This window comes from Manacus candei, unplaced genomic scaffold (assembly GCF_025592945.1).
Source record: "Manacus candei isolate 608988 ecotype Guabito, Panama unplaced genomic scaffold, ASM2559294v1 h1tg000017l, whole genome shotgun sequence".
Classification (NCBI taxonomy): domain Eukaryota; kingdom Metazoa; phylum Chordata; class Aves; order Passeriformes; family Pipridae; genus Manacus; species Manacus candei.
In genome coordinates this window covers 30,518,137-30,538,975 of record NW_026138065.1, presented here as the reverse complement: position 1 = coordinate 30,538,975, position 20,839 = coordinate 30,518,137, and the positions used below count along the sequence as shown (strand labels likewise).

The 20,839-nt window shown below is 46.1% G+C and overlaps 1 protein-coding gene across 2 annotated transcripts; it reads left to right on the top strand.

The window, feature by feature from the left end:
* Positions 1-496: 496 nt before the first annotated feature.
* Positions 497-20,113, top strand: SEC23B (SEC23 homolog B, COPII coat complex component). 2 transcript variants are annotated; one of them, XM_051782931.1, is made up of 21 exons: positions 497-584; positions 2,565-2,800; positions 3,806-3,863; positions 4,491-4,577; positions 4,783-5,019; positions 5,390-5,475; positions 6,281-6,425; positions 7,392-7,550; positions 8,573-8,688; positions 9,871-9,994; positions 10,331-10,411; positions 10,744-10,833; positions 11,338-11,444; positions 11,627-11,780; positions 13,181-13,258; positions 13,543-13,704; positions 14,081-14,167; positions 15,611-15,766; positions 16,591-16,656; positions 17,607-18,337; positions 19,428-20,113. In XM_051782931.1, exons 2-20 carry the CDS (start codon positions 2,580-2,582, stop codon positions 17,694-17,696), a joined length of 2,304 nt encoding a protein of 767 aa, XP_051638891.1. In that variant the 5' UTR covers positions 497-584; positions 2,565-2,579; the 3' UTR covers positions 17,697-18,337; positions 19,428-20,113. The 2 variants fall into 2 exon arrangements, with proteins under 2 accessions (XP_051638891.1, XP_051638892.1); XM_051782932.1 differs by lacking the exon at positions 497-584 and adding an exon at positions 596-614.
* Positions 20,114-20,839: the final 726 nt, after the last annotated feature.

The window sequence follows — 20,839 nt, the reverse complement described above, 5'->3', positions numbered from 1 at the left end:
TGGCCTGATGGCTTGGCTTCACTGAGCCGATGTGCCCGGGCACAGCAGCTCTTGCCTGAGAGAGGAGCTGGGAGCTGAGGCAAAGGTGAGGCTCTCTGCGGCTTGCAGTTTATTTCTTTAAAAAGTGTCTGTGTTATTAGTGGAGCGTTACTGATAACCTCTTCCCAGGAGGTTCTATGTTCCCTGCTGAACATGACAGCACCCTCCCAAGCTGCCGAGCACCCTGAGAGCAGAGCTGCTTCCTCCATCCTGCGCCGGAGCGGGAACGCCGCAGCGTCTCCCACCTTTAGCAGAGACACTCCGTCTGTCGTCATTCCCATCCGGCACCTGCCACCCTTAACCCAGATGGCCTCCCTGACGCCGCCGCCTCGCCATGTTTGTTAGGGGCGGGTCGCTCCGCCTCCTTCCTTGCGGCAGCGTAGGGTGCCCTTAGCCAAGATGTCGGCGGGGCCTCGGGGGGCAGGGTGGGGTGTGCTGCCTCCGCCATCTTGGCTGCGGGCAGCGCGTACTGCTGAGGTGGCCTTGCCGGGCGGGCGGGGCCCGTCGGGAGGGAGAGGCGGGAGCGGCGGGAGCGGCGCGGGCAGGTGGGAGCGGCGGGGCCTGCGGGGGTTCCGGTGGGAACTTGGTGGGGGGGATCGTGTTCCCCGCGAGGGGAGGCAGAGTGGGTGGGTCACTGAGGTCCCCCGAGGACGGGGGGGAGTGGTCAGGGGCGTCTCCTGTGAGGGGGTTGGGGGGGTCGGTGGTGTCTCTCACAGGAGGGTCTGGGGGAGCAGTGGTGTCCCCTGTCTCAGTGCTTCCATGGGGGTCAGCAGCTTCCCACAGAGCAGCACGGGGGCTCAGCGGTGTTCCCTGTAACTTTGTCCCTTACAGCCATGCCAAGTGCGGCAGCCGGCTGATCCGTGGGGTTCCCTGTAGCAGCAGCAGCAGCAGCAGGGAACTTTTTGGAAGCAGCAGCATTGTCTATAGGTTTGCTGGAGGGAACGGGTGTCAGCGTTGTGCCCTAAGCAGATCCCACGGGGAGAATGGAATTCTGCCCCCACTCTTCTGCTAAGGCTTTGGAAGGGTCCGTCATCTCCTGAGTAGGGGATTTGGGACCTTCCCACTGGTTGGATGGGCCCCTGCCTTGCGCTGGCGGGGAGGCCGGCAGATGGGCAGGCAGATGGGCAGTTCCCCCCTTCATTGGAGGGGGGAACACCTCCCCTCCTGCTGTCCTGACCCCAAAGTAGGACCACAGCCCATGCCAAACCCAGTATGGCAACTCGGGCTCGGCCTGGGGCAGGGTAGAGGTGCTGGGCTTCAGTTGGAGGAATGTGGCATAAATTTGTCCTGTGGCTGTGCTGCATACCTGAGGTGTCAGGTGTTTGTCTTACTGTTCTGATGTCCAGGATCTTTTACAGGGAGGCTCAGCTCTGACTTTTACCCCAACAGACCTTTTTGTGATGGGGATGTGTTGTGAACCACTTTGTCTGTCCAGAGGTGGGAGTGGAAATATAGGGCAATTCTCCGTGAGCTTGATTTACATCCTCAATAGCAAGGACAAAGAAAATGTCAGTGAGTTCGGAGTTCTGCAGGAAAACTTCTCTGAGTGAAGGTGATGCTTCTCATTTCTCATGCATGTGGCCCTTGTGAATATCCCACCTGCAGTGAGGACCAGGAGTAAGGTAATGCTGGAGCATCTGCAGCTGTAGGTGAACCTCTGAGTTTCCCTGTCTGGAGCAGGTTGTGGAGCTGCTGCTCTTGGCTCTGTGAGGTGCTGCTAGTGTGGTGTGGTGTCTGTGCACTGGATTTGACAAGCAACTTTTTTGTAGGCTTGTTCTTCCCTTTCTCAGAGACATCAAAGGCAATGACAGCCTGGAGGCTTTTGTTCATGTCCTATTCTGAAGCATTTAGTAAAGCAGTACAGACAGTGACTCCTCTGTTGTGTTGGGGATATCTCTCCCGGAATGGGATGTTTTCTTAAGTCTGCTGGACTCTCAGTTCCTTCCTTACTGGGAGTGGGACAATGGTGCCATGCCCAGCAGGTGTCTAAAAATCACAGAAGATCTTTTTTGGCAGTTTGTCATGTGCTCCTTTCCATTTGTAAGCAGGTCAGACTGGCAGCCAGGTGACATATGTGAGGAATGTTTTGGTCTTAGACTTGGCCTCTCTTTCTCCCCTCAGCTTTTCAGCTGAAGACTTCAGGGTGTGTGTTGCAAATCTGACCTGTTTTCTGTTACTAGCCCAGTCAAGCAGGACTGCCTTGAGGTCAGCATGAGGCTGTTTGGGTATTGAGATGTTAAATGTGGATCATAAGAAAAGAAAACCCCTTGCTTTCTGGCTTTGAGTTTCAGATTTCCTTGTTTCTTTGTTGGATTTGGATTGGCTGTAAATTGATGAGAGAAGTGGACCGAAGAGATTAATGTAGTCACATGGTTCATTTGATAATGGGATTAATGCACTGTAATGTATTGGCTTTGTCCTGCAGTGCCCTGTGCCTACCTGTAGCCGATCTGCTGACCTCCTTTGCAGGCCTGTTGTCCAAATAGGTGACTGCTGCCTGAACGTGTGTTCTTATGTCCTTTCAGAGCTTCTGCAGTCCCATGGCAACCTACCTGGAGTTCATCCAGCAAAATGAGGAGCGTGACGGAGTGCGTTTCAGCTGGAACGTGTGGCCCTCCAGCAGGCTGGAGGCCACAAGGATGGTTGTCCCGCTGGCTTGTCTCCTGACCCCACTGAAGGAACGTCTTGACCTGCCTCCTGTGCAGTATGAACCGGTGCTTTGCAGCAGGCCAACTTGCAAAGCAGTGCTTAACCCGCTCTGGTATGAATTTCTTGGCTGGGGATGTTAAGAGAGGCTGAATAGTACCTAATTTTTATCTGAACTTCACTACTTCCTTATTCCCCTTTTTCTCTGCCCAGTGCCTGGAGGCTCTTTCATTTAGATCTGCTGGGCTTGTTAAAATCCACACGTGCCTAAGGAGATACATTAACATGTCTGTTATTAGAGCTGGCAGGACCAGAGAAGGCAGGAGGAGGCTGTTAAGGCAGAGATGAAACGACCAGTCCTCCTACCACTGCAGAGAATTTTGTGGTGAATGTTGAAACTCAAAATAAACAAAGATGCCAGTTTTACTGATACCATCCTCTGGACTGTGATGTTCACTTGTTTTCCTGCTTCCACATCCAGCTGCTTGTAGGTCAGTTCCAGTATGAACATCAGGAAGTAATTTTAGAGGAATAAGCTTGGTCCCAAAATCATGTGATGATCATGCATACTCTGAGTGTAGCATTGGGCTGAGAAAAAGCAGGAAAAGCTAGTAAGAGAAAGTAAAAATGAGACCAAACCTAGGAACTAAGAATATGGCTAGGCATACCACAGCAGCAGGATGTTGTAACAGGCTGAGGAGAGTAAACTCTTTAGGGCAGGGAACAGCCTCTTTGTTCTGTGTTTGCACAGGATCTAGGTGGATGCCTCCTGCTGCTCTGAGACTGTAGAACTTTGTGCTACAGCTGCACAAACAGTAAGACAACTGAGATAAGCCTAAGTGTAGTGAAAGAAGGATTAGACCCAAGTCTTTGTCTACCAGAGCCTTTGCTCTCGAGAGCTGTCAGTGGTCCGTCATGCTGACAAGCCTGGCAGGGCTGAATAAGCTAATGAACTTTCTGGCCATAGAACAAGAGTCTGAATCCTTAGAACATTTGTTATTCAATCTGGAGTGTCTGATACTGTTTCTTCCTCAGTGCTGTGAACCAGCATGGATAATTGTGAGGCTGTGCTGTAAAATTGTTTCTGAAGTCATGCTAATGCCTCATCTTTCCCTTGCAGCCAAGTTGACTATCGGGCCAAGCTTTGGGCTTGTAACTTCTGTTTTCAGAGAAATCAGGTAAGTTGGAAAAAGCATCAGCCCTTTCATCTTTTCAGTGAACATTTTATTGATAGCCTTCTCTGACAAAGGACATTAAGCTTAAATTGTCCTTCTCTAGATTCCATACCTTGGCCTTTTTGTCTGCTGAACCCAGGCCAGAATACAGTCTGCTTTACCTGACATCTTGGCTATTTTCAGTCCAGTTTTGCCAGTGATTTTGGTGGCTTGCAGGACATAGAAAGGAAATAAAAATGCTATTTTGTCCCATGTGTTTCCTGTGTGTTTTTTCCACTTCATATTTACTGTTCTTGCAAAGTATGAAATTCATTAGGTTTGAGTAGACTTTTGGCATCAGAAACTACCTCATGGCTACAAGACTTTCAGCTAATGCACAGTTGCTGCTATAGTCCTATACTGTATTTACCCTGGATCGAGCAGCTGTCCATCCTGCTGGCCACTTGTTGTTTGTGCTTAGGAAGGCAGCAGTGTGGGTCTCTTGTCATGAATTAATTAGCTTGGTGCAGTGGCAGTAAATAAAGAGTTCAATAACCACATCATGAGTAGGGCAGGCTCTGTGCTGAAGAGGAGAGCCCTACATTTCTGTCCTGCAACTTCCTTGTCCTAATTTTTTGTTCTCTTTTTCAGTTCCCCCCAGCATATGCAGGCATATCTGAAGTCAATCAACCAGCAGAGCTTATGCCTCAGTTTTCAACAATTGAATATATAGTGCAGGTAAATGAATCACAGGCAAGTTTGAAGCCCCCAGAATTGTCTTGTCTGTGACAGATTATATATGTGTTAATTTACTTTAGATAATGCAAATGAATAATGTCTGCAAGGTGCTTATGACAGGACTAATTTTATGCCTTGGCTGAAGGCATTAAAAAGTGTCACCTGGTGTATGCCTGGCCCTAAAATTCATCTCTTTCCACATCAGCGAGGTCCGCAGACGCCATTGATCTTCCTGTATGTTGTTGACACGTGCTTGGAAGAGGAGGATTTGCAGGCGCTGAAGGAGTCCCTCCAGATGTCCCTGAGCCTGCTGCCTGCCAGTGCTCTGGTGGGGCTGATCACTTTTGGCAGGATGGTCCAGGTCCATGAGCTGAGCTGTGAAGGGATTTCCAAGAGCTACGTGTTTCGGGGCACAAAGGACCTGACAGCTAAGCAAATACAGGTATGCTCTGCTATCTTGTAGGCCACTGGCTTGTTCCTGTTAGCTTTGTTGACACCACTGCTAGTCTTTTAAGCACAGGGCTCTTGGGTAGAAAGGAGGGCTCAGTGCTCTTAACTGTTAGCCTGCTGCCCTCCCAGTTTTTGCCTCTGTAAATCCCTTGGAAGCTTGTCCAAGGTTGAGTTGGTGTATCTCCTGTAATGGAGCCATTGATCCATTCCTAATGGGAGTGCAAAGATGAATAATTTCACAGATTTAAATATATTTATTGCTACAGTATTGCAGGCCTCAGGGTATGTTAAATAGTAATGTAAGTAATATGTTTAGTGTTTGGATAGTACATCTCCTCTGCCTCCTCTTTACTGTTCTCTAGGATATGCTTGGGCTTTCAAGGCCAGCCGTCTCTATGCAACAGGGAAGACCTCTTCAAACTCCAGAGCAACCTCCTATTTCCAGCAGGTAAGCCTCACCAGCACAGCAGATGAGCAGGGCAGATGTTTTGTGCCCCTTAGGGGCATGCTTCTAAACCTGGTTTTCCTAAGAGAAGTTTTTATAAGAAAGAAGATTTAAATGGCATTGTCTTGTCACAGTTATTTCTCTACATTAAGTGATATGTATGTCTGGGATTACTAGAGCTGCTGGATGGGATTACTAGAGCTGCAGGCAGTGTATTAGACTTCTACAGTATCTTAGGTTTGCAGTTGCAAGAACATGATTACCTTTCAGGCTAGATTTCTACTTGTAAAACATAGAGTGGCTGTCTTTGGAAAGCACATTGCTTAGGGGTCACCTGGAGGAAGGACCTGTCTTTGATTGACTGGCAAATGGGGGCCCTGGACTATGGATAACAATCCTATATATCATCTCTTACCTCCTGATCCAGCAAATCCAAAACATGATCATCAGTGACCCCTGAACAGCAAAGCCGTATTTGCCTCTGTTGAATACAGTTTTCTCTTTTGCAGCTCCTCTTTTTCTGTGGCAGCTCTCATGTTTCAGCAAACTAAATCACCATTGAATTTTTTTCCTATTCTTTGTGTGACTTTGCCTTCATGTCAGTGTCTGATGTCTTGTTTTGATCAGATTTTTTGTTTTGCACAGGCTTGTTATCTTGGAAAGTTTGGATGTAAGAAGGCAACGTGCCACGTGTCTTTTTGCTTCTGATTGCTGTTTCAGTGCAATTTATGTGTGCCAGGAACAAAGGGACACCTTTTTCCTTCTCTGAACTTAGAAGTAGGACAACATTTCATTTGAATTTTTGCAGGTTTCTACAGCCAGTACATAAGATTGACATGAATTTAACAGATCTTCTTGGAGAACTGCAAAGGGACCCGTGGCCAGTGACCCAGGGAAAGAGACCTTTACGTTCCACTGGAGTAGCTCTTTCCATCGCAGTTGGCTTATTGGAGGTACTTGTAATGCTGCTGTTTGAGATGAGCAGGTCAAAGTAAGCACATGGCAGAGTTTGCTGAGATGTGTGCAGGTGTCAGTCCATCTGGGTTACACTGGGCTGCAGAGGGGCAATTTGTCTCTACTGACATTTGATGTGTATAAGCACCAGCTGATATAGAGTGGGCTGGAGGTTTCATCTAAATGGTAAAATTCACAGGTGTTTAAAGGTCTCGTGTGTATGGCCACACAACAGGTGATACCATGCACTGGATTTATCTGAGGGTCATCTAAGATAAAAGTGAACAGAAACTGCCTGCTTCCTGTTTTGAAAACAGGAAGCTTAACATAGTTGGGGTTTAAACTTCATCAGAGTGCTGTGATTGTCATCGCTACTTATCGAGGTGGCCTCTAGCAGGGACAGGTGCCTATGACATTGCAGAAACACATGCAGACACTTGTCTCAAGAAAGCATTGTTGCCATTTGTCTTGGGTTAAAGACAATGTATGCCAGGGAGGCAGGACCTCCATGGAATAGAGACCCCTCCCTCCCAAACTTTTTGTAAATTTGAAAATACAAGAGTTTTAGAGCAACGTGTAGAAACGAAATAACAGTTTTTTTACTAATAACAGAGAGCAATACAGACCAAAACAGACAAAACACAGTAACCACAGGGGTACAGAGGGAAAATGGTCTGTCTCTCCAAACCTCCCCTCAAGAGACTGGAGACCGCCCGGCTGCGTGGTTTCCCCCCTCCCCCTGGCAAACCAAAGGAATGCGGGGAAGGATGGCAGAGAGCTCTTCCCACTGCTGCCTGGCCAGACTGTGGTGCCATTGTCGGTGAGCACCCTTGCGTGGTGGCATGGCGAAAATTCAGAAAGAGGCTTCAAACCCCATAACACCATTTAATTTAATAAGTTTCCTTTTTTCTTCCTTCCCTCCCTCCCTCCCTTCCTTCTGATATAAGTCTTTATTTTTATTTTAGGGCACATTTCCAAACACAGGGGCCAGAATAATGCTGTTTACAGGCGGGCCACCGACACAAGGACCAGGCATGGTGGTGGGGGATGAACTGAAAACACCCATCCGTTCTTGGCATGACATAGAGAAGGATAATGCAAGGTTCATGAAGAAGGCCACCAAAGTAGGTGCTAGTGCCTGCTGGGTGTGTTTAAAAGCTAAAACTGAATATTGTGTTGGAACGCTACATGGGGGAGAAAGGACAGTACACAAAGCTTTATACATTGCTATGTTGACAGCTGCCCAATGTCCTTCCCCAGTAAATATATTCTATTCTATCAGTGTAGGAACGGTATGTCCAGATATTCGCATGGTTGTGCTTGAAACGCCCAGTCTTCCGTGTGTGATAAATTGTGAGAATGGTCAAGGGAAGGGTAAAAGACTTTCTCCTAGTTATTTCTCCAGCATGGTCTTGTATCTTCTCAGAGAAAAAAGTATTTCAGTGTTATTTCTTAGCTGATGTTGGGTGGAGAGTTTGTTCATCAGCATCACTGTAATTCCTTCTGGGAAGGAAAAAAACCTGTCTTCCAAGAATTGGTCATTTCCAGAAAGCTTCCTTTGTTCTTCTTGATGTGTAAAACAATTGTTAAAATAGTAAAAATGTCAGACATGAAATGTCCTTGTCAGCTTAGAGAAAGCAGTATGGCACCTATTCTCTTAACTATCACCTAGAAATCTTTGGGTTTCCACTAAGTCATCACAGGCAAAGATCCCACGTGATTCATGCACTCTCTGTATTTGAGACATGCAACTCAATCTCATCCAAGTGCATCCCTCATCCTAGATGGGAGAAGTGTGCTGCAGCAGGGCAGCAAGAGCAAACAGCTGTTTAGTTACCACAGCACTGGTAATTGCCCCATTTGTACCTTGTGTTTCACGTGTGTGCCTCAGCTGGAGAGCAGCAGAAACACTGCCCAATTGCAGCCTCCTGGGCACTGTGTATGTGTTCATCCTGAGCACTGTGCATGTGTTCATCCTGAGCACTGTGCATGTGTTCATCCTGAGCACTGTGCATGTGTTCATCCTGAGCACTGTGCATGTGTTCATCCTGAGCACTGTGCATGTGTTCATCCTGAGCACTGTGCATGTGTTCATCCTGGGCACTGTGCATGTGTTCATCCTGAGCACTGTGTATGTGTTCCCCAGCACTACGAGACTCTGGCTAATCGCACTGCAGCCAACGGGCATTGCATCGACATCTATGCCTGTGCCCTGGACCAGACTGGGCTGCTGGAGATGAAGTGCTGTGCAAACCTCACCGGGTATGTTCAGAGCAGGACAGCACAAAGTTGACACCTGCCTTTTTTTTTTTTTTTTTTTTTGGAGGGGAAGAATGGTTCAAAAAGCAGTTAATATTGCTGCCAGGGCAGAAGGGTGAGATTGTTATTCTGTTCTACACTGTGTTTGAATTTGCCAGGACTTAAACGACCAAACCTTACCTGATTCCAGTCCACATTTCTGGAGTGTCAAAGCAGCATGTGAGTTAGCACTGCTGTTATAAAACTCTATGTCCTGCTTTGAGAAAAGTATTCTAAAGCATGGTGCAATATGTCTTTTGCAAGTGCCTTATGTCTCCTTTGGAGCCAGCAAGTATCCCTTCCAGAATTTATGGGATAAAGATGTCGTGCTTTGTGGTTGTGCATGACTGAAGTGCCATCACACAACTGTCAGGCTTGGTGGGTAGAAGCTTTTCTTGTATGGGCCTGATTTTCTCTGCTTAACAGCTCACTTGTGCTTCCTCCAGGGATTCTTGCCTTCCCTGGGTCCAGTTTTAAGTGATATCTCTAAGGAATAAATGTCTGTGTTCTGTGTTGCTGAATATGGTCTCTGTGGGGAGGCTGTGTGCCAAACCAGGCCTTTTGGAGGCTCGGCATGTCTTACTGGCCGTTTAAAATACTCTGTGTCTAGGGAGCCAAAGGATGGTTAGAGGAAATGCAAGATGTTTGTAAATAATCACTCAGTGCTCAGTAAGCAGCAGAGACATTGTTAGACCCTTTGTTTGCACTACAAAGCTGCATCTGATCAGGGCTGGGTTTGCCATGGCACTGAGGGGAGGCCCATCACAGACCCACACAACTGTCCAAGTGCTGCAGCAGTGCAGGCATCCCTCGTGTAGTGTGGAGGGGTCCAGCCCTGCTCAGGGAAAGCAGGCTGAGCAAAGAGCCTTCTTGAGCTGAGACATTTCTAACACGTGGAACATGAACATTTTGAAGGCAGCTAAAGGGATGGTAAGAAATATAGCTGAGAAAGCAAGCTGGCAAAGGCAGAGCACTACTAACCTGTCTGGCTTTGACAGTCCATGAATCTGCATTCCCTGATGCAAAGGCATGCTCTAAAACAGTTACTGAATGTGTTTGCATGTGTTAGACTTGCAGGGATGTATCCTTTGTACTTCTAGTTCCCGGTTGCTTCAGTTCCCTTGTGTACTGTTTTTTCTTTCCCAGAGGACACATGGTGATGGGAGACTCCTTCAACACTTCTCTCTTCAAACAGACCTTCCAGCGGGTATTTAACAAAGGGTACAACGGGGAGTTTCGGATGGCTTTTGGTGCAAATTTGGATGTGAAGGTGAGAGATCAGTTTGATTGGATGACATAATGGGGGTATAATACAAGTGCTGTTCACTCAAAAGTCAGTTGAAGTCTCTGGGGCGTATAAAAGTGTATATGTTTGAGGTCAGATGTCATCTTGGCTTCTTTGGGAGAAGCACCACGCTGGTGGAAGGAATTTTTATTTGGAAGCTTAGTAAGTTTGTGGCGGGTTTTTTTGTTGTTGCTGTTGTTTTGTGGGTTTGGTTTTTTTATCATCTCACCAAAGCTGAGCAACTGGTTTAGACTGTGTACTCTATTTGATTGACTTGATTAAAAAAAATCCACGACTTTTTTTTTTTTTACCTTGTTCTAGACCTCTAGGGAGCTGAAAATTGCAGGAGCTATTGGACCATGCATATCACTGAATGCTAAAGGCCCGTGTGTCTCTGAAAATGTAAGTTTCTGACATGGAAAAATCTTTAATAGCAAAGTAAAAAAAACAGTGCAAAGTTTCTGTCTAGCCCTACAGCTCAGCTAGAATATCAGAGTTTTCAAGGAGAAGAACAACTTGGAAACATCCCTACGAAGTGACAGTCTTTCCTAGACTAAATTCTTGCCCCATAAGGCTTTCTTTAGCTGTATGGCCTTCAGTAACTTCATTCACACTCAAAAGATAATGAATCTAGGTGGCCTGCCATTACTTCTGCATTGGATCAGAATTTGACATTAGCTTGCCTTTCCTGCTGCTAGAGGCAAAATTGCTGCTTTCTTTTTGATTCTGTGCAGGAGCTTGGAATTGGAGGAACATCTCAATGGAAAATCTGTAGTCTGGATCCCAGTACAACTCTGGCCATTTATTTTGAAGTGGTAAATCAGGTCAGTCTTGGCTTCTCTTTTTTTTTTGATCATCTTTTTTACACATCAAACTACTTGTTACAGGGCTAGAAAGTGCAGTGACATCCCCTGTGTTGCAGGTGGATGGTTGCAAAGCAATCAAGTGTTTTGTAATAAAGAAATAGTCTCAGAAATTGTTTTCGTGGGTATAAATTTTCTCTTATTTTTGTTCTTTACAAAACCTGCATTCTTTCCTTGTTTTTTTTCTGTAGTATTTATTTAACAAAGAAGAAATTGTCTTTTTGCCAGTAGGTGCAGTGGAGAATAAATAATGTTAAAATATGTTAAAATTTTTGGAGAATCAGTCCTTCAAGTTGTAATAACTTGATGGCTCAGAAGTAACTGTGGCAGCTCGGAAGATTACCCCAAAGGAATTTTATTCCATGTGTGTTCTCTTTGTTTTCTGTTTCGTGTGGGCTTGTTACAGTTGGAAAGAGTTGTGGAAAAGCCATGATGTTTTGAAAGCTGCCCTTGTTTCATTTGCAGCACAACGCACCGATACCTCAGGGAAGCAGAGGGGCAGTGCAGTTTGTCACTCAGTATCAACACTCCAGCACGGAAAAGCGCATTCGTGTCACCACCATAGCCAGAAAGTGAGTATCCTGTGCCAGCTCTCCAGCAGAGTGGCAGAAAGTTAAGCTGCAGACTGCTGGAATTTTTCTAGCTTTTTGTTGCATGCAGTGGCCACAGAGTAGCTGGCACAAGGAGGATGAGTCTGGTTTGGGTTTTGCCGAAGGTGGATGCATGGAGCACTAACCCTTTACTAACCCTGTAGCTGGGCAGATGCACAGACTCAGCTCCAGCATATAGAAGCTGCGTTTGACCAGGAAGCAGCTGCCGTGCTGATGGCACGACTGGGAGTGTACAGAGCTGAATCTGAGGAGGGACCTGATGTTCTGCGGTGGCTGGACAGACAGCTGATCAGGCTGGTAAGAAAATCAGACTACGGTTGGGTGCATTCTTGATTTAGTAAAAATGCTGTCTAAGAAGTGATAACAGCAGTCTTTTTTCAGATTGACTCGCTTCATTTTTACTCTGATCGTGGTCACATACTTGTAGTATGTGATAGCTCAGAATTAAGTTGTGGTCAGGTAAACATCCCATTGTGCTGAAAGAGTTAAACCTGAGATTGAATCAGTGATAATGAAACACAATAATGCAGGTGGGAAGGTCTCTGATATGACCCTCCTGCTTAAAGTAGGGCCAACTTTGAAGTTAGAGCAGGTTGCTCAAGGTCTTATTCAGCTGAGTTTTGAAGATCTCCAAAGATGGGGTTTCTCTTGCTTCTCTTAACAGTCTGTTCCAATGTCTGATCACAGTCACGAGGATCCTTTTTTGATCTCCCCTGCCTCTGTTTCCCAGTCAGAATTTCCATTTGCCCAGTTACCAGTCAGGTAGCTGTAGACAGCAATTGGACTCCTTGATCCCACTCCTCACCAGGCTGAACAAACCCAGCTTCCTCAGCCTTACTTTCTGCCTGAGATGCTCCAACACCTGACTAGCTTGGTGGCTTCTGCTAAACCCACTCCAATATATCCATGTCTGTCTTACACCGGAGAGCCCAAAACTAGACACAGCACTCAGATGTGGGCTAAATTCAGAGCAATAATCTGAATTAATTCTTCAAGCTCTTGCTGTCTCTTACTTTGAATTTTACAAGCCCAGATCGTCTAAATCAATGTTGACCTTGTCCAAACACCCATGTGGAGTTGGTACTAACACAGTGTGGCACATCATACACTGAAAAACTGAGATTTGAACACAAACAAGCACACTGCATGTTGAAAAGACTGTGGAGTCATTTATAGTTAAATTGCTAAAACCATTGATGCTTCTTATTTTCAGGGAAGCAGTTGGTGAAATGCCAGTCTGCTGCTGTTCTAGCAGGAAGTAATTGTCACAGAACTGTTTCATAGTGTACAAAGCAGTTTAAGTATAATGTAGTAGCCCTGATTTAATGGGTAGTGCTTTAGAAGCACTATATGAAGAAGCACTATGGAGATCTTCAAAGCACTATTTCTTTCAGTCTTGGATAATTTCAAATCTAGGGGTTTTATATATATATATATATATATATATATATATATATATATAAGTAGATTGAATCATCATTCTCATTCCAGTAAGACAGAGTAACCACTGACTTAAAGAATGTGAATGTTGTAATTACTTGTTCTCATCAGGTTCATGCCTTGGTTGTTTAAAAACAACCAAGAGAACACCCTTCTGGGAAAAAAAAGGTGTTAATTCTAAAAAAAAAAAAAAAAAAAAGGGGGAAAAAATAGAAAAAAGAGATAGATAACCAAAGTATCCATTTTGCTTCCAACAGTGTCAGAAATTTGGACAATACAACAAAGATGATCCCAACTCCTTCAGATTGTCAGAATCATTTTCTTTGTATCCTCAGGTAAGGATGTCGTGGGAAAAGTGTGCAAGAGTGAGTGTGAGTGATACTAAAACACCTTGTACTATTTGTCAGACTCAAGAGGGGAGGAACAGGTGCTTTTTTAATTTAGTGGACTGGTCCTGTAGTTCAGTGCTGCAAGTGACTGATAGGGGAAGAATTCTGAGTAGTTAATTAGGGGTGGACTTTTTTCCAAAGAATTTGCTGTTCAGAAAGATTGGATTTGGGTCCAGAAGTTTTGGCAACTTTGGCTGACATTTCTCTTCTCACTCATCTTTCTGGTGCAGTTCATGTTCCATCTACGACGCTCCCCATTCCTGCAGGTCTTCAATAACAGTCCTGATGAATCTTCATATTACCGTCACCACTTTGCTAGGCAAGATCTCACCCAGTCTCTCATTATGATCCAGCCCATCCTTTATGCTTATTCTTTCCATGGGCCTCCTGAGGTGAGTCTGTGTTTTACAGGAAGAGGTGAATCAACCCAAAATAACGAGTATTCAGTCAGAGTAACACTATTTCAGCAAAAAGGCCCCTATATTTCTTTTTTAGTTGTTAAAGCTGAGATACTTTTGTTCAAGATCATATCAAATTACACTTGGATGGCCATGGATGCTCTCTGGCATCCTGCACTTCATACAGGTGCTGATAACCTGCTGCTCCATTCTGTGCTGCTGCAGGAGGCTGGCCACACTCTGCTGGGCATTCCCATGGACTGAGCAGTGCCCGTATGGGCAGGGTTCAACAAGCTGTCTGGCCAGCCGTGAAGGTTAATAGACCTCTGAGGGCTTAGGGGTGCCTGACTTTGTTCTTTATTTTCTCCAGCCAGTGCTTTTGGATAGCAGCAGTATTCTTCCTGACAGAATCCTCCTGATGGATACTTTCTTCCAGATAGTTATCTACCTTGGTGAGGTACAGTGAACCACGTTCTCTTTCTCTGTTTGCACTCCCTCCCTCCTGCCATGCATGTGGACAGCATTGCTGTTAGTGTAAAATAAGCTTCTTGCAAAGCCCACATGAGCTTAATGACATGGTATACATGCTGCCTGTTTGAATAGAATTTCTCCACTATCAGAGTTAAAATAATACTGGAGTTGCTAAGGATGTGTTCTGCACTTGAGTAGCAGCTGTTATGTTAGCTTGGTAATGAAGGTGGTCCCTTACCATGCCTGGAAGAGGCTAGAGAAATTTGAAACTAAGCAGGACAGAGAGTTACAGTTTGGTTTTCAGGTACTTGATTGCAGGGTTTTGACACTTAAATACTGCTTCTCTTAAATCAGTTAGGCAGTTTTACAGTTTTTGCTTTTAAATACTGGATGTTTTTGGAAGCTGCTCCTATATTTCTTCCTTACTGAGGTAAATGCTTATATACTGGCTCTTTCTAAACAGACTTACCCCTTGGCTTTGATCTACTTGGGTCTGCCTGTGTACTATGCAGGCCTGTAGATCTGTATTTCAGTCCTGTCAGATTTTGGAAGGGAGCAGTGCAATACTGTAGCTGAAGAACAAAAATGTGTCACATCCTAGAGTAGTCATAGGGTAAGGGACGAAGAGGAAGGCTGCTTTCCACTTCTTTCTCTGGAAAACTCCCTGTTCTTTGATGCCTTTTTCCCCCCTCATATCCTTCCTATCCATATTCCCTCATACGATTCCTATCAGTGAAAACTTTTTGGGAGGTATTTTAACCCTTCCCTTTGTCTTTGAATTAAGCTACTTTGCTGTTATTTGATGACTGTTATTAGAACGCTTGAAGTTTGGCATGATAGTTTTTGGCAGCCCCACTGTTAGCTCCTGATTTCACTCCATATAGGATTTGTTCCCTTTGAGAAGTGAGAAGGGATACCCAATTGACACGAACAGGAGTTGAACACTTGAGTCAACAATGACAATAAATCTGGAGTGACCTTAAACAGTTTCTACCTGCTGTTGCAGAGCAAGACACTCAGCAACTCGGTAAAATTTAGACAGAGGAAGAGCTAAGTGTGTGACCTGTATATGTGTAGAACAATTGCTACATATGTATAGTACATATAATAGGTACCTTGAAAATACTGTAAGGTCAAGTCAGATTCTTCATGTTTCTGTGTTGGCACAGGCTGAAACATAAAGGCTTGAAGATCACTTTCAACTAATTGCTTTTGCACTGCACAAATTGCTACCAGCTTTTGTGTTGAGTGCCTGTGCTTAAATTCAGTGACAGAAAGTAATGTTTTTGCCAGAGCAGTGAAAGGGTGCTTTTACCCTGTAAGCAAAAGTATGTGTAACATTTTGCTGCTTTAAGGTGTGCAGGTTAAAAAGGAGAGGCTTGCAGATATCTCCACTCTTGTTTTCATTTCATCCCTGTATCATCAATAGACTATTGCACAGTGGCAGAAAGCTGGATACCAAGACATGCCTGAATATGAAAACTTCAAGCACCTACTGCAAGCCCCACTGGATGACGGCCAGGAAATCCTGCAGACCAGATTCCCAATGCCACGTTACATCCACACTGAACATGGGGGCAGTCAGGTAGGAAAGTTTATGGAGGAACTCCTTCTGTTGTTGCCTAGAGCAAATGGCTGTCTTTCTGCTTTTCTGGAAGGATGGTTCTGTAAGTTAAATGTAGTGGTAATTTAGCTCTTCAAAGTACAGAGCTTGCATATTTTCTCATGAGCTTTTACCACAACTCTGTCTTTTAATAAGTAAGTCACTTGCTGGATATACTTTTGAAATCTGAGGATGGGAAAAAAAATGGAAAAGCTGACTTAAATACATTTTTATTCCCAAAGAAGTGGGAAAGAAATGATTTGGTTATGTGTCTATAGTTAGCCTGCAGTAATGCTGAATGATTGACCACCTGCTCCTTTATTCTCTAACACTGAATGAGGATACAAAGTAGTTCCTATTGTTGTTCTTCTTGGAATTGCAGTTGTGCTGTGCTTCCCTGTGCCTGGCTTGTTGGTAGCAGTGAAGAGGCAGGAACTGATGGTCCAAAACAAAGATTTGGTATTGATTTTTGATGTGACTCTGTTACACTGGTCCTCTACTGACCCCTTTTCTGAAGAGCAGATGGGGCATGCAAGGGACAGAGCTGGTGACATGCCCGTGTTGCATGGAACCAGAGCTGCCCTGCCAGGCGAGCAGGACTTGTAGCAGAGCACTCAGTGCCCCTTGGACACTGGTTGTCTGTGGAGCAGGGCTGTTTCTGGACTTGAAACCTGTTTAAGTTACATTAGCACCTTGCTTGCAAAAGCAGAGGAACATCTCTAGTCATGGATCTAAGGTGGTATGAAGCTTTGAGGGGGCTCACAGGTCTGTCATTTTACAAAACTACTTCTCTTTTGTCCTGATAGGCCCGGTTCCTCTTGTCTAAAGTGAACCCATCTCAGACCCACAATAACCTCTATGCATGGGGACAGGTAAGCAATGAAAGAGCTGCTCATGTTTGGGAATGCTGTAAAATGTACATGTACATATTTGTCTGGGCAGCAGGCATTGTGAGCAGGTTACATTTGCCCTCAGTTTCTTACCATGGTTGTTGATAAGATAAACAGTACTGGTGGGGACCACTAGATGATGAGAATAACAGTTTTCAAGCCTGGATGACTAATTCGTGTTCCTATTCTTGTACTGAATCCCCACAAATTTTCCACAAAACCCAGTTGATTTTGAGGTTTTTCCTCAAGGCGTCCAAGGAATGCCTGTCCAAACAGAGGTGATGCATCAACAGTTCAGGACCTGAGTAGCTTGATGGCAGGAAAGGAGTGGTTTCCACAGGGAGTAGTTTTTCCCTTTGATTTTTCCCTTCCCATATCCCAGCTGCATGGGGGGCACAGGCAAACCAGGAGAATTTTCTGTGTTGGCTGCTATTGAAGGAAGCAGCTGATTTTATGTAGCCTATGTTCTTAGAGATTTCAGGTGACCTAATGTAGAAATTTATCTTGACCCTTCCCTACAAATATGATTTAAATAGGTCACAATGTATTTAGTATCTTGGAAAAACTAACTAGCATATGGATACATATAGATCTAAGAATTCTATCTGAGAATACTAGACTTTTATATCCTTTTTGTTTATCTTGTTTGTGTAGCACTTTGGGCAGCAAAATTCCTAATGCTTTAGGTAGAAGAGACTTTTCTGCAGTAATTCAGATTGTACTGGAGGATAGTGTTAGTGCTCTTGCCAAAAAGTAGCAACTTTTCATTAGAGATGCAAAGGATCTCTACTGATCCTGTCTTTTGCAGGAGAAAAAGGTGGTTAATTTAGCAGGCAGTCAGTTCAGAGCGCTAACATTTTATTTGCTTTCAATTAGTCCCCTGCATTAACAACAGTATTTTAGGCTCATTATTTCTTTTTTTTTTTTTTCAGGAATCAGGAGCTCCAATCTTGACAGATGATGTGAGTCTCCAGGTATTCATGGACCACTTAAAAAAGCTGGCAGTTTCGAGTGCATCATGAGGGATCAAACTGAGGAGCAAGAAGAGACATGGATCATGTTGATGACAGAAATGGAGCAGTTTAGTTACATTTCCTTTTCTCTCTTTTAAACTAGGGGTTTTAAGTATTACATGAAATAAACATTCCGGGGGAGTTTTTACTGCTCCTTTCTAACTTATTTGTATTCCCTTTTGTCTATATTCTGCTTACTCTACATTTTTCACACACTGTAATTAGAGCTGAAGGATGTTTTAGTCAACAGAGATTTTGACAGTCTTTGGCTTAATTTTAATGTGGCGTGTTCTTAAGAAGTGGTTTTTGGCAACCAGCGGACTGTATTAATGAAAAATAAAATCAGGTAAGAGAACCACCCCTTCGTGCTGTCCCCGACTTCAGGTGTACGTAGAATGGGCGTTTCCTGCCTCCTCCTTTCCCCGCCGCCCCCGCGGCCATCTTGCCGCTGCCCCCGCCCTGCGCGCCGCCCCATTGGCGGCGGGGCGCGGCCAATGAGCGCCGGCGTTACTGGGGCGCGATGCGCGTGGCCGTGTGGAACGCGCGGGCAGCGCTGCTGTACTCGCTGGGCGGATGGACGGCGCTGGGCGGGATGGTCTACTACAGCCGCTACGGCAGCGGCGGCGGCGCCGAGAGCGGCGGCGGCCCCGGTACGGGCTGGCGCGGCCCCGGGACCGGGGACGGTGCCTCGGGTCACCCCGGGAAGGCGTGACGCGGCTGGGCCTAGGGGTGGGGTTTGGCGGAGGGGGAACCTCGCTCGGGGGCGGAGCTCCGGCAGCGCGGGGCGTGTCCGGGGGCGGTGCTTGCGTGAGGGAGCTCGGCCGCGCGCGGGGCTCGTCCGGGGACGAGTCTTGGGGGAAAACGCCGGGATGGGCCCTGAGACCGCGCCCGCCGCGTATTTCGGCCGGGGAAAGCAGGGCCGGGTGCTGCCCCCGCCGCGCTACCCCGGCAGTACGCCCGCCCCTCGGGACGCTTGGGTCTGGAAGTGACAGCAGCGGTCTTTTTTTCAGATTGACTTGCTTCATTTGTACTCTGGTCATGGTCACGTAGTTGTAGTACGTGATAGCTCAGAACCCAGTTGTGATCAGCAACTGTGAGGCAGCCGGAGCGCGGCCTTTGCTTGGGCCGGGTGAGTGAACCGGGTGTCCGCCCGGCCCCCCCGGCAGCCCGAATGGGTTAACCCTGAAGGAAGATAAATCCCCTGTTGAAGGGAGAAGCTTGTGCTTCACCGCAGGTCACAGGAACAGGGACTAGAGTCTTCCCGAACTGTTGCTTTTATTTACATTGTGGGAGTGGTTGAAAGCTGTGCTGGGGGCAGATTAGACTGGACATTAGGAAGAGTGGTCAGACAGTGGAACAAGCTTCCCGGAGAGGTGGTCGACACCCCCAGCCTGTCGGTGTTTAAGAGGCCTTTGGACAATACTTTAACCTTTGGTCAGCTCTGCACTGAGCTGCTTGAGCTAGCTGTAATGTGGGTAACTTGGAAGCCAGTTGTTATTGCTGCTATTGTAGTACTGTTTCTTGTCCAGTGCCAGTGCAGGTATCTAACCTACCCTAGTAAATCACTTTTTCTGGCTACAGACTTACCAGATCTTTGCTATCTATTCCTCAGAATTTGAGGAAAAGGGAAAAGAAGACTGAATGCCCATGTGGCTGCTGTTGTGTCATGATGAAAGCATGAAACATTTTTATTGCTGTGCTCTCTTTTGTCTCCCCTCTTACCCTCCCCCCATTCCTTAGAGAATGAAAATGATCCTCAGACGAACCAAGGGCCCCGTAAGGAAGTATACACTACGGAAACACCTTTCGGATTCCAAGTGAGAACAGAAATAACATACAGAGATGATCAGCCTCCTCTTACTCGACTGCTCAGGCGTGTGGTATCATTCTTTGATTCTAGTGGCAGCCCGCCTTCTGAAAAGTGAGCTGCCTGAAAGCTCAGAACATTGTGTTGGGGCTCTGAGAATGTCATCCCAGTGCCTTATGTCAGACCACCACTGGAAAATTGTCCCTTGCATTTCTGAAGCAACAGCTCCATCTTGGACACCGCTCTGCTGGACTTGCCAACCTTCTTGTCCGCTTGGATCGCTGCTGTTCTTTGTCTGTGTATTGGAATTGCTGAACATGAACTGGGTTCATCAGGTGTCCTGTGAGGTGGTAATGAACCTGTGTGCTGCCTGGTGTCCTGCAACCAATGCTCTGACCAGGTGTGATTTCCCAGCTGGTGTGCAGGACATACCCGGATGATCCACAATGTACCTGGGATGGCTTCTCAACTGAGCAGCTCTGAAATGGATACTTGAAGAACAATTAGTAAATGGGAAGGAGTGTAGTTTAATGTTTCAGGTACAAGAGTTCTTACTCATCCTTCAAATAAAAGCTTATGAGGGATGAATTACAACTACTGCGAGTTAAAAGTTGTTAAATTTTCTGCTCCAGGCTCTTGTTTCTATAGGGATTTTCCTGATCCTTATACATGCTATGCCCCCTTGTAGGATGCTGTCCCCTAGCTCCGTGGCCATAACCGATGTTCATTCTGTAGGGTTTTCTCTAATCCTTATGTACATCACCTCCTTTCCAATCTCCTGGCCATTTGCTGTTGATGTTTCCCCTCGTTTCTCTCACTGCTGACCCTCATTGCTGCAGGGGCTCCCTGCAGCCTCCACTTCCTCTTCTAGAGCTCTGCCCCCAGCCCTTCCTTTTCCCACAGGCTTCCTCCAGTCCCTATGGACATGGCCTCCCTTTTGGGGGGAGCTGACCCAAGACCCTGCACCGGCAGAGCTTCCTTTCTGTAGGGGCTTCTGCCTGCCCCTGCCCCACCTCCCTGTTTCTATCAAGGCTCTCCCTACAGCTTTTTTAGGACACCCCTTGCCCTACCCCACACAAGTCTCTCTAAGGTCTCCCATCTTACCATAAGGAAAGCTGTCTCTGCCCACACACCTGAGGTTCCAGATCCTTCCAGTATCTGAAGGGGGCCTACAGGGAAACCAGAGAGGGACTCTTCATCAGGAACTGTAGTGGTAGGATAAGGGGGAAAATCTAGGGTAGATATTGGGAAGAAATTCTTTACTGTGAAGGTGGTGAGGCACTGGAACAGGTTGCCAAGGGACGTTGTGGATGCCCCAACTGTGGAAGCATTCAAAGCAAGGTTT

Bases quoted from the DNA above. Each gene is read 5' to 3' on its own strand.
- SEC23B (XM_051782931.1), top strand. From the start codon at position 2,580: ATGGCAACCTACCTGGAGTTCATCCAGCAAAATGAGGAGCGTGACGGA. The intron at 10,412-10,743 runs GTAAGTTTCTGA...GATTCTGTGCAG, and splicing joins GCCCGTGTGTCTCTGAAAAT to GAGCTTGGAATTGGAGGAAC. The intron at 10,834-11,337 runs GTCAGTCTTGGC...TTTCATTTGCAG, and splicing joins ATTTTGAAGTGGTAAATCAG to CACAACGCACCGATACCTCA.